The sequence below is a fragment of the Paramormyrops kingsleyae genome, chromosome 1 (genome assembly GCF_048594095.1).
Source record: "Paramormyrops kingsleyae isolate MSU_618 chromosome 1, PKINGS_0.4, whole genome shotgun sequence".
Classification (NCBI taxonomy): Eukaryota; Metazoa; Chordata; class Actinopteri; order Osteoglossiformes; family Mormyridae; genus Paramormyrops; species Paramormyrops kingsleyae.
The window spans coordinates 17,562,345-17,578,224 of NC_132797.1; the positions used below are offsets into that span (position 1 = coordinate 17,562,345).

At 40.5% G+C, this 15,880-nt stretch overlaps 2 protein-coding genes across 2 annotated transcripts; one reads left to right on the forward strand and one right to left on the reverse strand.

The window, feature by feature from the left end:
• The first annotated feature begins 1,507 nt into the window (after positions 1–1,507).
• tmem121b (transmembrane protein 121B) lies at positions 1,508–5,777 on the forward strand. Its single transcript, XM_023817829.2, has 2 exons — positions 1,508–1,561; positions 1,695–5,777. The coding sequence occupies exon 2, from the start codon at positions 1,745–1,747 to the stop codon at positions 2,936–2,938; it is 1,194 nt and encodes a 397-aa protein (XP_023673597.1). The 5' UTR covers positions 1,508–1,561; positions 1,695–1,744; the 3' UTR covers positions 2,939–5,777.
• il17ra1a (interleukin 17 receptor A1a) lies at positions 4,350–15,880 on the reverse strand. The gene is made up of 11 exons (XM_023817827.2): positions 15,652–15,880; positions 15,037–15,061; positions 13,940–14,086; positions 13,560–13,672; positions 13,015–13,138; positions 12,742–12,789; positions 10,885–11,030; positions 10,399–10,473; positions 10,169–10,238; positions 7,937–8,065; positions 4,350–7,373 (listed from the first exon to the last, which is right to left on the reverse strand). The coding sequence occupies exons 1-11, from the start codon at positions 15,745–15,747 to the stop codon at positions 5,986–5,988; spliced, it is 2,361 nt and encodes a 786-aa protein (XP_023673595.2). The 5' UTR covers positions 15,748–15,880; the 3' UTR covers positions 4,350–5,985.

Here is a 15,880-nt window from a genome sequence, read left to right on the forward strand (position 1 = left end):
ATCCACTGCAGGACCAAATTGTTACATTATCATGTTTTGCACTCAAACCTCAAATGCAGTAATTAAATATCTCAGTGTTTATCAAAATGTTCTATACATTGTCACAATGAATATTGCATATTCAAGCTTGCTTGGGGAAGCCAAGCCACAAAGCCCTGATTGTTAATTCGTCCTTGTTTAACCTTTTGGATTACACATATTTATGTTTAAATATGTTTGTTTGCTATGATACAAAACCATTCAACATTACTTGATTATTAAAGTTTATTATCAAAGAACTGCAGGGCTTTCCAGCTTCCTTTTCTTTGCATATTCAGAAGGCTTTCAAGTGCATCTATGGCTTTGGCATATGCCAGTGACTGAAGACCCCCCGCCTCCCCCCAGGGTTTCTATGCTGGTTTCTCTATAGTAATGATGCTGTAACATAAAATTGGGTACATCTTCATATTTAACAAAGCCCCCACCCCATATGTACTGATTTGCAAGATGGATCTTTCCTGTTCCCTCTGCAATGGTTCCAAGTTGCAGATATGTTTACATTTCATGAAGGGACTGAACAACCTATGGATTCTGACTGAGCTGATCAACCCATTAGGAGATCTAGGCAGCCATCTAGGGCACCGTCGTCTTGGGGGGTCTCACACTTAAATGTATTGCACTTTGTCTCGAATGGGGAGTACCACATGGGCTTTGACTGGTGCTGGGTTGTGATTTCAACAGGTCAGTAGTGCTGTCTGTACTCTGGATCATGGGATACTGACATATTGCCCATCTGGGTGGGTGTCCTTGGGTCTACAGGCCCTACAGGCCTAAGATAATTAGAAAGTGATGTAGGATTTCATAAAATTCCTCGCACTTTGTTCACTATCGGGAAAATGTAAAAGTGCTGAGAGTGATTCTGCTTTTTCCCCCAAGCAAATCTCTATCTGCGGTAGTACTAACAGATTTGTGGCACCATTTGTTTCTCATACTGTATGGTACTTGTCGCCTGCGGCTGAAGTTCATGTGGGATGTAAATTGGAATATTTCTGACTAATCTCTAGCGTAACCCTTCCTTGTCCTGCTTTCCTTTTAATGGCCATTTCATCGTATTTTCCCTTGGCAATTGGTGCTCTCAATCTAAGCCATCACCTGGTTAAAATAAGAATAAGCCAATCAAATAACCCCTAACCCCTGGACGGCTTGGTTTTAATGAAAACCATTTACGTTAAGGCAACCTTTCAGAATGTGTAAACATAATAGGCTTATTTTATATATAAGAGTTGTGCACTATATTCAGAAATCCTTGTACTTAAACCAGTTTCATTCTCATTAGTGCCAAATGTTTTCCTGTCCTTATTTCCACTTAATCCAATGATTCCTTAAAACCATGCAGTTCCAGATTATCAAATTTGGTATACTGTGGTGTGGGATATCAGGTCCACGTGTTATAATGTATATTCGGCACAACACGCACGCAAGTTGAAACGGATTTTCATTCACATTTTGCTGCCCATGTTAGTCTTCTCTAATATCTACATTATTCTAACGAAATCGATGAACCACCGTCCGATGAAATAAGGTAAGTAATATGAATAAAATGTTCAAATTGATCGATGCAAAGTAACGATGGTAAAATCAACGCTGCTCCATTCCAATGAATATGAAAATTCCACACCGGGGTTTCACTCATCCTTTCCTCTTCACTTTAAAAGATCCGTCTGTATTGGGAAAAATCGAGCAAGGAGGAGAGAGCACATATACAATGACTGCAGCCTTTGCACAAGAAGACTCCGAAGCTGACTATTCCCAGCTGGAAGCGGTGAGCGGTTTGGAGTCGCCCGTCTCATCTTCCTCGCGAAACGAAAATCTGCTCCTTAAAAATACCTCATCCGGGAGACAGACACAGACGTCCACCGGCAGCCTCAACCTAGAGGAAAGCATCACCAAGCCCCTGGTCTCCTCTGCAGCCGCCACCGCTGCATACATCATGACATCTGGAGAATTCATGCAGAGCGCTCCCCTGTTCGTGCGGAGATCCAGGCGCAACCTCCTCTATAAGATCCTCTGCTTCCTCGTCCTCGTTTTCCAGGGCGGTATTCTGGATTTCTACCTGATCGTGTTCACCGATCTCTACTGGTCCTCATGGGTAGCCACCGACTTGGTTGTGATAACAGGGTGGGGGATTTTCTTCATAAAGAACGCCAGGAGCAAACGCGAGCGGGCTTGTGGATTCCACCAGAAGACCTCCATCTTCGGATGCAACCTCGGGGAATTCACCTTCGCGTATTTAGCGTGGCTTATCTATGTTATCGCATGCACTCCGAAAGTGGTGCTCATACTGGAGACGTCCATTCTGGATCTGATTCAGCTAAAAGTGCTGCTCGGGATCACAGGCTTTAAAATAATAATGATGCTATCCGTACCATTACTCTACTGCCTGATAAATTCAATCATTGAGGACGTGAACGGGGCGAGTCGATACTATTCACAAAGTTGCTTCATGGTCACCTGCTTGGACCTGCTGGACAGCTTCACGCTGATAGAAATGCTACTGAGGAACGAGATCCCCACCAACTACCTGAAGTACACGGTCATTTCTGTTTACTTCATCGCGCTGGGTGTCCCGGTCTTGTGGCTTTACGAGCTGACCTCCTCGCAAATGAACTGCAGGTGGATTTGGACCAAGTTCCTCACTGGCCTCTTGGTCAACGTGCCGTTGCTTGTGGTGAGGTGCCTGCTCATGTATGTTCACAGGATGCCAGTGTCGGTGTTCATGTTTAAAAACGTGTTCATCCTAGCTTGTAAGTGCCTGGAGTTGTTGGAGCAATGCTGTATGCTGAAGGGAGTTAGGAAATTGACCGGCGACAACCCGGCCCAGGTATCACATTGTGTCTCGGAGAATGACATGTGTCCTCATGGTTATGTCAACACGCTGGCGGTCAACACGCAATCGTAAAAGGTTAGATCGCAAAACCTAGATTTTTGTTTTGGGGACCAAGTGCTGATAGTATGACCGACAGCGACTATCTGCAACACATTCTCAGCAGGTGCTAAAATCAAACACGACAGTATATCATTAATCAAGACGTCATACCCACGATTGTGACACACAAAGGAGATTACGATAGTGGGATGTTTTATGGCTGTGAGATAATTGATGTGTTTGTGCTGTTTGTCAGTAATTGCATTGCATGTCTAAGCTACAGTGTGTTGCACTTTAATAGGTGATATTTTCTTGAGGCAAAGTGCAATATAGAAATATACCCGACAATGTATTATTTGTGCACTCATGTGTACACTACTATTTGCTAGCGTAATTTATAATATTACGAATCTATTTCTCAGATAGCACACATATGTTGAAATGACATCGATTCCATATCAGACAACACAAAGAAACAACGCTGATCTTCAATCTTTTACTTTAAATCAACATTGAATCAATTAAGTTTCAACGCTGATAATTTAACACTGACCATAATTCAACGCATTTAACGATGATTCAACGTTGAAATAATAACATGGGTGCTATCTGGGTTAGAATTAAGTTAATTACAAAATTACTTGTTGAGAGTCAAGTGGAAATTTGGTGCACAACACATCAATTAACAATATGTAGGCTATAGGCTAAAACACCACTGTCATTTGTCAATAATAGTATTGTACTACACATTCAAATGCCAACAATGACCTTAATATTTTATGAAGTATACATTAATGAATTTTATGAGTATTTTGTGCCTCTTCCGATTTAAACAGCGTACGCATTTAATTTGCAGACTGCAAACTTTTTAAAAAGCCTACGGCGCACTGAATGCGTGTGTTCGTTTATTTTTATTTTGTAACGATTTTCCCATGAATGGATTGTTAAAATCATGATTAGTCATTAAATTTACATTTGATATTTCACATTCACTTTGGAATTAAGGCTTTGAAACCTATTGTGGCTGTCAGTCATTGCCTGATTTGGACGCCAACAGGAAATAAGTTAAAACGGATCGCGATTGGCAGTGTGGCGACATCAAACCCATAACCATATGTTTATGCCATGTTATTTTCCAAACAACGGTCAATATTCTTGAACATAAAAGCAAAAAATAAATTAACTGGCAGGGAGAATCCAGTAACTCCTCATTATCTCTGCGGGAGATGCTATGAAGGTGTGAAGTTAGGCATTTCCTTTACCTTACTTAGCAGACTATAATCTGATGAGATATTACAGTGGTCAGGCCTTAACAATGTAGCTTAAATCAGCCCGTAACTTTGTAAGTATTATTGTATAACTAAAGAGTAACAAGTGTACTCTGGGATTATTCTGTAAATCTTCTTGATTAGTTCATTATTCGGAGATCACCCATACATCGATGAATTCTCGATTCACTTTATTCATAGACCTATGACAGGTAGACATCAGATTCTTCTTTCTAAAATGTCGGAATTGTGATTACAAGATGAAAGGTTCAAGTCAAAGGGATTAACTTGAGAAAATGAACGGTACATTTAGGATGATAAGTGTTTAAGATCAAAGATAATATGTAATTTGACCAATGGAGAGCAGAAACGACAGCAAAATCCCTCGACATACATACGAATCTCTGCTTTTCCAAATTACCATGGTCATATTTTATAGCAAAATAAAGTTCTTTATAAGGTATTAAAATTAGAACACAGTCAAACTACGAATTTGAAGCAAAACCGCAACAGCTTTGATCATACTGGTATAACAATGTGAAATATTTTAATCATGCACAACTATACTGTTGATATAATTAAAGTTTTAAGAAAAAATATTGACTAACCTAATAATTCCCCAAAGAAACATAAGAAACGTTTCTCAATTACCTTGGAACAAACATCACTGTATATGTTTGAGACACTGCAATTCTGCATATTCCTGACTGTAATGAAAGAGAACAGCCCAAATCAAGACAGTGTGTATTAGGTGGTATTTAATAATAATACATGAAGATGTAAAATGTGTTTCTAGTGGTACACAGAGAGTAGTACTGTTAAGGGAGATATTTGATGAGAGGGATTGGAATGGACATTCTGAAAATGTTACTTATATTTTTTACAGTTGAAAGTGTATCTAGTATATTATTGCTGTTATGGTTTGTTAATGTTATTTTTTATATACAGTATATTAAAAAACTAATTTTAGAACTGTTTATGCAATGACAATTTCTCATGACTGGAATGAATTGGGTTCCTCCAATGTACCAAAGTGTTTGGACATCTTTGTACTTTAAAGGAAATCTGACTTACTAAATAGTTGCACCTGGGGAAAATTAGATTTTTTTTAACAGTGTTTAGCTTAAGTTCATTGTAAAGACAAGGGTGTCACTGTCACCTGAACTGCAAATGGATCAAAGTGCTTCACGACCTATTTGCAACACACAAAAATATAGATATATAATGGACTATCAAAATTACAATAAGTGTGTTCTCCTTAAGGTCAATTGGAAAAAAACTGTACAATACAGAAGTATATTTTATGATTTAAAATGTTTTTTTAGACATTTTAATGCATAATATCAAAAACAGAACTGAATTGTATCAAAACAAGAACCAGAATTGCATGTGTTTGGCAGTAATATATATAAATTTATACAAGTATGTACCTTTGTTTACAGTACAGCAAATCACTTGTGTACAAGGAGTGTATATTATTATACCTTAAAGATGATATGATCCAGTATTTTCTTTTTAAAATGTGTATGTATGATGAAATATTAGGCAAATAAAATGTATGTAACAAACCGATAAATAATAATAAATCTATGTAGTAAAAGGTACATATGTGTCCCATGAACATCTGTGGAAGTAGCTTTAATATTATTTGTAGTTGTATTTTAAATATGTATTTTAAGGCACTATAGAGATAAATTAACAGAAAAAGTGCAAAAATAAAACTGATGTTTAGTTATTTTTTCCATATTTTTTGCCCAAATTGTCATGAGATCCCTGTCCTAACTCTGCCCCACTGTTAAGGTAGTCAGAATTTTAGGTTGTGGCATCATCCTCCGTATAGACTGACAGCGTGGTAGTTGAACTCTGGAGGTTTTCACTCTGGAGGGAAGACCTTGAGATGTAACCCAGGTCTGACCCACTATAAGGTCTCTTCTCTCCTTGCTCCTCCAGGTTTTGTGGATTCTTCTCCTCCTTTTCAGGTTTGTAGGAGATACCAGCTTCGCAAAGAACCTGTGGCTCTGAGGGCTGCAGTGGCTGCAGTGGGTGCAGTGGCTCAGAGCCCTTGAGTGAGAGATCACGTAGGGAGAGGAGAGACTCTTCCTCAGTCCCCGTTGTGTCTCCATCACCTCTTGGCTCCTCCTGCAAACATGAACTGTGCTCAGCAGATGTCAGCAGTACATGCCCTGCCTGTTCAGATGTGCAACACAGCTGCCTTCTGAAGACTGAAGAGTAAATGGCAGAATTGATGCTGATTGACGTGTCCCCTCCAGCTGATAAATACATTTGGCACAGCCCTGTGTCAACAGCTGAATAACGTTCATTGACAGAAGGTCTGCTTTCTCTGCAACACATTACCACAGTTGAGGAGATTGTTTCCTGATGATCTTCTGCCACCTCCATCTCGTGATCACAGCAGGGGTCTTCCCTGAACTTCGGAATACACCGAAGGGAATAAGTGTCATATCTGTCTTCCAGTAGAGGGTGCTGTTCTTCTTCATTCTCCATGCACTCCTTCTTAAACCAATCTGTATTCTCGAGTTGGTAGGTTTGGAAGGCCTCAATTGCACCCTTTAGGGCTTCACCAGAAGGACATTGATGATAATCTTTCTCTCTTATGCCCTCAACATGGTTAATCATCCATGGCTCTAACTTCTCCTTGCCCAGGATCCGGAGGTAGAGCTCTTCAAAATGATTCATGAGTTTGTACTTGATGGTGAGTCTGAATGGTGAGGGAACGTCCTTCTCATCACAAATACCCTCAAAGTAAGCTACCACGTATTTGCCCAAGGAGGCGGACCGGAGCAGGTCTGGCATAATGAGGCTGAAAGCAGGGGTCAACATGTCCCCCATGGGTGAATGGCTGTCCTCCCTCAGTGTCACCTGGGGTCCCCCGCACATGGCTCGCCACTTGGCCTGCACACCGCGGGAGCACAGGACCAGCACCAGCACCTTATTGGGTGCAGTCCCAGTCCTCTCCATCTGGCACTCCAGCCACTGCAGGCGGCCCATTACGCCCAGCTGGGTGGAGTCCAGGAGGTCAAGGACTACCTCTGTGCCACACTTCACCTTGAGGAAGGCGCACAGCTTGAGCACAACATCCTTATAAAGGGGGTGGTCCAGGGAGTAGATTATCAGGACCTTCCTTGGGCTCTCAGTTGTCTGTTTTGGCTCTTTGGCATCATTGTCAGTCTTTGAAGGATCTGTGGAAAGAAGCAGTGAAATCGAGTTCCTCTTTTAAGCTCTTTAACAGCCTAGACAGTCCACTGGACTACAAACATGAAACAGCTCAGCTCTGTTTGTTCTGGTGATTTTCCCAAAAACCTATAGATGTACATTTTACACACTGCACATGGATAAAAAAACATAAAATGCCTGGTTCTCTGTATGGGGTAGTCCCCCTGAACCGGTACTGAAGCAGCAGTAGGGTAGGTGCTTTGTCAAAAACTTATCGATATATATTTGAAAAATTGCGTATGTTAGCACAGGTCATGCATACCGTAAAAAATGATTGACTGAAATGCTGGCATAAGATAAAGATAAAGATAATAAAATAATTTTATATATATTAATATAAATAAAATAATTTATATTCAAACACAAAATTGTGGTAGAACTTGAATTGTCTGTCATGAATTTTATATGTGGTAAATTACAATACTATAGGTCAAGCTGTCAATCCCAATGTAAATAATATTGGTTAGACAGTATCTGTTAAGGATCCTCAAAGATTAAGATGCATTTAGCCTGTCTTTTTATCACTAACCTCCGTGATGTTTTTTGCAGTATAAACAGACGATCAAGGCCATGACACAGATGATGGAAACAACCACGGTTCCAAAGGCCAGCAGTTTGTGATGCTCTACACAGGGTGGCGCTGTTGGGTCTGTTCGAGCTGGAAGAAAGTCACAGAGAAACATGAAGCAGTGATTAATCAGGATTCTCAGTCTGAGCGACAGTTTTTCAGCTTAAATCAACCAAAGATTCTGTGTACAAAAAGGCATAAAAAGTACTTAATTAGGTTAATTTACTGTGTGACCTAACTGTAGGACAAAGTTAATTTAAATATGGGAAAATGAATTAAGGAGACATGCATGGCTTTGCATTAACAACATGATTTTGCACACACAACAGATTAAATGTGTTTTTTTTCTTTCAGTAGTGAAAATGAATGGGCTTACAAGGCTATGGAAATATACACACACTGGCCACTCCGTTATGAATATCATTCTAATTCTGGGTAGAATTGGCCTTTCACAATGGCCTGCATTCTTCATGGCATGTATTCAAAAAGGTTCTGTAAACATGGTTTATTAGATGCTGGTCCATGTTTTCAGCTGCACATTCATGATGTGAATCTCCTGTTCCACCACAAAGATCACACAAAGATTCGCTGTGGGATTCAGATCAACTGAAGTACAGGACATGACTTTTTTGACACTGTGCATTATCCTGCAGGAAGCAGCCATTAGGGCGTGAATTGTGGCTATAGAAGGATACACAGGGTCAGCAGCACCACTCAGTCAGGCTGTGGCCACGATCGACTGGTATTAGGGTGTGAGCCAAGAACACATTTCCCACATGTAGGGACAGGACAGGCAAGGCAGGCCGTCACCTGGGCCCCCCCAGCTGGGCCAATTAAATACATAGTACAATGCAATGATAAATCTGCTTTATTTGTGCATTCTGTTTTTCACAATTAAGTGAAAATAAAAGAATTGTGTCTATTAAATTCTCTTTGTTGATATTATTGATTTGGACTTCATACTAAAATAATGCTCAGTTATTTTATCATGTGGGCTGGGGTGTGTTGCAGGTCTCCAGGGGGTTTTCTGTCTATGGTCCCCAGAATCGCCTCTGCGCATTATTACACCACCAGCCTGGATTTGGCACAGGCCGGGTGGGTCCATGGATTCAAGCTGTTTGGACCAAATTCAGACCAGCTGATATTTTTTTCAGGCAGAGGGGGCACCACTGGTGCCTTAGCACCTGCCTCTTTTGCCTGGATGACAAGTGCCCCAAATAGCCCCAAATAGCCCCAAATTGCCCCTAAGTGCCACTATTCGATAACTAACTATCAAGCATGATTTACTGAGGCAGACCACTCCCCCAGTCAGAAAAATATACCGAGGGGGATCAGGTCAGCAAAATGCACCCTTAGCCATGTCATGCCCCACCCCCCACTTTGAGCACCTGCCCATAGAAAAGCCTCTGGATGGCACTGCGTTTTTATAATTTGCTGCTGTCCAGTTTTGGTGAACCTGTGCCCACTGTAGCCTCGACTCAGTTTCCACTGCAGTGGATCCTATAGGTGGGTCTTGTAGCCCAATCACCTCAAGGTTCTACATGTGGTGCATTCAGAAATGCTTTTCTGCTTACTACTGTTCTAAAGAGTATTTAGTTGAGTTGCTGTACCCTTCCTGTCAACTCAAACTAGTGTGTCCATTCTCCCCTGGCATCTGTCATCAACAAAGAGTTTCTGCCTGCAGAAGGGCTGTTTCTCTGGATGTTTTTCGCTTTCAGCACCATGCTGTATAAATTCTAGCAGTAGCAATGCATGAAAATCCCAGGAGATCAGCAGTTTCTGAAATACTCAGATCACCTCATCTAGCACCAACAACCATGCCAAGGTCAAAGCTTAGATCACATTTTGTCCCTATTCTGGTGTTTGATTTGGCCATTAGCTGAAGCTCTTGACTTACGTCTGCAGAATTTTTTGCACTGTTCTGCTGCCACATGATTGACTGGGTTATATATTTGTATGGATGTGAAGATGTACAAGTGTCTCTAAGAAAATGGCCAGTGAGTGTATATTGATATAATACATTATTATCTTTCCAAAAAAATGCATTATTAGCAAGGCTTCACTGGACTGCAGAGTTCTCGTAAAGAGAACCCTCCAATCCTAGCTTTTTAAATGCTAATTGGTCATTTACAATTTAAAGCTTTAAACGTTCGGACGATAATGTTACGCAATAGGTTTGGCTCGGCAACTTACCAGAACAAACATCAAACTCCTTCTGTGGTCGAATGCAGTTATTTTTGCAACCAGGAAATAAGGGCTGAATCTGTAAGCGTTCATTTTGAAAATGAAAAAAAAAAAAAATCAAACTGCTGGCACCGTGAACATCGACAGAGCTGATTGTGTGCCATGGTGAATGGAATGAGAACACTTCCTTAATTATGCAGCAGAACTGAAGACACGTAGGTGTAATTAACATTACCTACCGAAACTCTGAACACACAGCAAAGGGCAGGGAATTTCTTAGAGTCAAACAGCACTTTCAGTCTGGTATCATTCCCCTGTGAAAACATGTGACAGACAGTTCAAGAGTTTTCAAAGGCTGCTCATTTGGCAGAGATCACTCATACATGCTTCATATCAGTGGTGATAACCATCATGTGAACCCAATTTGATTCCTAATTCCACCTTAACAAACAGCTTTATGATATAGCAGTGTTCACTTCTGGTGTATTCATAAGGCTTTATTGCCTTTTGTCCCAAATATGGAAAATTTACACAAATGTAAAAATATAAAAATATGAAAGTAAAAGCATTTACAGAAATCGTAACACAGAGACTGGCAAAATGAACACGAGGCTACAATCTGTGTCTAATATAATGAAAACAAAACCTGACTGGTTACAGAGGTATTACCAATTTTACTTTGTAATCCAAGCATAATTTGTCTTTAATAGTGGAAATGTTGGTACCTGCAGAAAATCCCAGTGCGTGATATTGCACTTCACAAACACCCTGTACCTTTCTGCATACTCCCAGCGGCTGAAATTCACCATAATTGTACTGCTTCCATTCACCAGTGCCATCATCAGCTTAATGTTTGGCTTCCAACTGGTTCCTAAAACACCACAATGAGGTCAGGGCACTTAATGAACAGTGAAAAAAAGGGCGGCCTGACTGCCCTGATTTTCATACACGGAGCTGGGACATTTACTCAAAGCACTTGATTGTGCAGACATGACAAAACACACATCCGGAACAAGAGAGTCTTCTAAGGTGCGGACTTGCCAGCTTTGTTTAGCTGGCTGGAGTGAGATTTTCAATTCGAGACAAGTCTGTACTCACATATACATGCATTTACATGTATGTAACAGTTTATTGCCTTGTAAATAGTCTGTAGGGTTTGCAAACTACAGCAATACATTAGATGTAGCTAATTTTAAGTTTATTACTGTAAAATGTACACTATATTGCCAAAAGTATTGGGACACCTGCCTTTACACACCCATGAAATTTAATGACATCCCATTCTTAATACATAGGCTTTAATATAGAGTTGGCTCACCCTTTGCAGCTATAACAGCTCCAACTCTTCTGGGAAGGCTGTTCACATGGTTTAGTAGTGTGTTTATGGGAATTTTTGACCATTCGTCCAGGAGAGCATTTGTAAGGTCAGGCACTGATGTTAGATGAGAAGGTCTGGCTCGCAGTATCTGCTCTAATTCTTCCCAAAGGTGTTGTATTGGGTTGAGGTCAGGGCTCTGTGCAGGCCAGTCAAGTTTTTCCACACTGCACATTTCCTTATGGACCTTGCTTTATACACTGGTGCTCAGTCATGTTGGAACAGGAAGGGGCCATCCCCAAACTGTTCCCATAAAGTTGGGAGCATGAAATTGTCCAAAATGGCTTCGAATGCTGCAGCATTAAGAGTTCCTTTCACTGGAACTAAGGGGCCAAGCTCAACCCCTGAAAAACAACCCCACACCACAATCCCCCCTCCACAAAACTTTACACTTGGCACAATGCAGTCAGGCAAGTACCAGTGTCTTGGCAACTGCCAAACCCAGACTTGTCCATTGGATTGCCAGACAGAGAAGCGTGATTCATCACTGCAGAGAACACATGTCCACTGCCACAGAGTCCAGTGCTGGAGTGCTTTACACCACTGCATCTGACACTTCGCATTGCACTTGGTGATGTAAGGCTTGGATGTGGCTGCTTGGCCATGGAAACCCATTCCATGAAGTTCTCCACGCACTGTTCTTGAGCTAATCTGAAGGCCACATGAAGTTTGGAGGTCTGTAGCTATTGACTCTGCAGAAAGTTGGCGACTTCTGCACATTGTGCACCTCAGCATGCGTTGTCCCTGCTCTGTGATTTTACATGGCCTACCAGTTCATGGCTGAGCTCCTGAGAGCGACCCATTCTTTCACAATTGTTTGTAGAAGCAGTCTGCATGCCTAGATGCTTGATTTTATACACCTGTGGCTATGGAAGTGATTAGAACATCTGAATTCAATGATTTGGAGGGGTGTCCCAATACCTTTGGCAATATAGTATAGATTTGCCATAAGATTTCTTGTGTGAGCGTGAGAGTCTAAAAGCACGAGTGTCACGCCAAAAGCACGAGAGCTGGCAACCATGAAAGTGTGAATCTCTAAAGCTCCATTAAAAAAATAATATATTTCAAATTGGTTTTGTTCCAGGACAAACTGGAATTCTAACTGGATTCAGGTTCAAATGTGGTTGAGAGAACCGGTCAGTCCTGCAGTGGAGACTGAATGGATGGACTCAGGGGGACCAGCGCTGAAGGACGTGGAAGATCTCACCGCTTTCTAGGCACGCTTTCGTCTCCAGCATCATGCCGTCCTGGCATCCTGTCAGAAGGACTGGTGGTCAATACAGTGCAGCAACAGCAGCTGCTCCTCAATGCACCATAAAAAGACAGAATTTTGCATTCTCCACCACCACAGAATTCTATTGATTTGCAGTCACACTTATAATGATGTAAGTGTATTTAAAGTAAAGATTTTGAGCTTCCAATAGAGCATTCAGGGAATTTGAATGAAACTTGCGTATTTCACAGTATTTTTCATTCTTACCTGGTATGACAATATTTTTGTAGATGTTGCTGCCTTGACCTATACTTGGCCTTGGCAAGTTAGACACAACAACATAATATTCTTCATCAGGCTCTACCACCACTCCATCCAGAGAAAATAACCACTAATAGAAAAACACCACATGCAAACGACACCATAAGTAACACAAATACAGATGAAATATAATAGTATCATTTATTTGAAACACTTTGCGAAACTTCCAATGTATAAACTCCAGTATAGAAATGCTGTCACTTCAGCTCAAAACCTCAGTTTGCTGGACATACGTAGAAATATGCATAGCAGATGCTAATGTTAAGCTTGGAATGTTACTGATTTGTAGATAATGCTAATTCTACTAATATTGTTTCAAAAATAAAGGATAGGGTTACATTCAAATCCATTCAGTGTTTTCTGGAGTCTCCAGGCGAAAAGTTTCAGAAGTATTGCCTTAAATATAAAATCTTTTTGTTCCTGTATAGCTACACAATATATATTATATATCAAAATATATCTGAGAATGTCAATCATGTTACTCATTGTACCTGTTTATTTGCGGGCGTAATTTCATCCAGGAAGTTGTAACGAACACAAAGGTTCCTGTTGGTTGATACCTTCAGCATTTTAACTTCTGCACCTCGGAGGTGTTTCATGCTTCCTGAATGGCAGGAAATCACACATTAGTCACAGGAGTCATGCAAACTTATGAGACAGCCCCATTAAACCACTGCAAATGGAACAAGCTGCCCAGCGGCTCTTTGGAAGTGTGAACAGGTAGCTTGTATCTGATCAAACTGAGGTTTCCTTTACTAGAGGGGCTTTTTTTGAGGCTGATGTCCCCACAAATTGCACTGATCTGGGAATTAATGAGGGAGTGAACGTCAGCTGCTGCCGTTCATATTAAGGACTGCTGGAGGTCACACACCGTCGAGCTGTGTCCTCCACCTCACCACGACCACTGGCACCAGGTCGCCGTTTCCGTCCTGTCGTACCGCCACCGTGCATTCTAAGTCTTGTGGGGCAGTTGGGGTCATCCTCTGCTTCCTCTTCCAGCCATTTCTGTGACAGTAGTCTTTGGGAGGGAGCACCAGAAAGCTACACACCATGCTGACAGTTTACTAAACATCCACTATCCTTGTTTATATATGGGCTGGGAAGTTCATCGTGTTAATGCTTAAAGTTACTTTGAAAGTCATAATGCATTATTATGTCTTTAATCACATTATCTTTAATTGCGTTTTGATACCTAAATGGATGAATAGTATGAGCAAAATTTTTTTAATAGAAACCTATAATATTCCTTTCTGGTTATAAACATTGTCAGCGTTTAGGTTATGACGCAGCACACAATCACAGAATTTGAGGCTAAAATACAATAAAAATTTCACTGAATATGTACCCAAAAATCAAAGAATAAAAAACTAGATAATATGATTTTAAATATTTTTACTTTATTGCATATAACCCACAATAAACAATCAGTATGTATGATAATGTATTTTTTTGGAATACTTATTGGTCAGTTTTGACTTTTTTCTCCTCTCTGTAACTCCCAAAATACTTTTGTTTATTACAGAAATAAATGGTAATATAACAAAACTGAATAATTACGCCCAGAGGCGAAATTGACAATTTGAAGTGAATCTGTCTTCAAACTAATTTCAAAAATCATATAAAACTGTTACAGTAATGAGTTGTGAGAATGACCCATATACTCCCCTTTGTATTAGTTGTAACATTAATTTTGGGATTCAGTGTGTAAATATTTCTGATTGTAAATGTTAATGTTAGGTGCAATTAATCGCGATTAATCAAAGAAAACTGTGTGATAAATCGTTTTTTTATTGAGTAGTAACCTTTGGTTGGAGACTTATCATGATACAGGTACCTGTTCATGCGTACTGTATCATAGTGCCGATTAATGCAGAGCGGAAGCCCCCCGATAAATATCCATACGGTATCTAGACTACTGAGAAGTCTATACTTGAAAGAAAAGGTACAGAAAAGGTTTTTGTAACCTACCTATGTCTGCTTCACACCTCAGCCCCTAAAAACGAACGAAAATATAACCAGAATTTATAGGGAAAGCAGTATTTCCGAGTACTTCGGCTATTTCCCTGGGTTAACCTCAACTTTAGCACATCAGTATTTTTCGACCATATTATATACTTCTGTACTTGTAGCTAAACCAAAACAATATCAGGGACAACAGTTGGCTCATTATACCAGATTCTGAATGATTTTTTTTTTACTAATAATAGTTTAAAGTAAATACATTTAATAATATATACATTTTATATATTTAATTCATATACGTTTAATAATGAGCAATAGTTTATCCTAAGCGCAGTCTGAAGCGGGCGATGATAGTATTGAAAAACGAAAAAATATATTTCACATTTGCGGTTGTGCCACAGATGCGATAGGAGATGAGATAACGCTGCGGCATGTTTACAGCTGAGGCACATTCGGGCTCCTAGCTTGGTGGCGCATCGACCGTGACGCCGAGGACCGACTGGGTCACTTAACATGTTTGACGTATTGAAGGCAAACTCCGTCTAAAATGATATGGCTTAATTAAATGGAGTAATCCCTCTAATGCCTAAAGAGCGGCACGTGGAAAGCGCACTTACTTACCGCTTGCGTGCAGTTCAGCGTGTTCAGCACACGGAGACCAGGCAATAGATCTGGACATGCGGAAAGCAAAACACTGATGTACAATAATGAAATCATCTTCTTTTCATATCAAAAAGTTTAATGGTACATGTTCATTGTAAATAATTGGTCCACGGGGGACTTCCCAGTATTGTGGAAGCGACATGAAACATCTACACAGGCTTCCTGGTGGGTTAAGCAAAAGTACAGG

What these genes read in the sequence shown, in the direction of transcription:
- tmem121b (XM_023817829.2), top strand. Translation starts at nt 1,745, where the DNA reads ATGACTGCAGCCTTTGCACAAGAAGACTCCGAAGCTGACTATTCCCAG.
- il17ra1a (XM_023817827.2), bottom strand. Translation starts at nt 15,747, where the DNA reads ATGATTTCATTATTGTACATCAGTGTTTTGCTTTCCGCATGTCCAGAT. An exon ending in TTACGCCCGCAAATAAACAG is followed by an intron (nt 13,139 to 13,559) that starts GTACAATGAGTA and finishes TTTTTCTATTAG; the next exon opens with TGGTTATTTTCTCTGGATGG. An exon ending in CTGCAAAAAACATCACGGAG is followed by an intron (nt 7,374 to 7,936) that starts GTTAGTGATAAA and finishes TTCTTTCCACAG; the next exon opens with ATCCTTCAAAGACTGACAAT.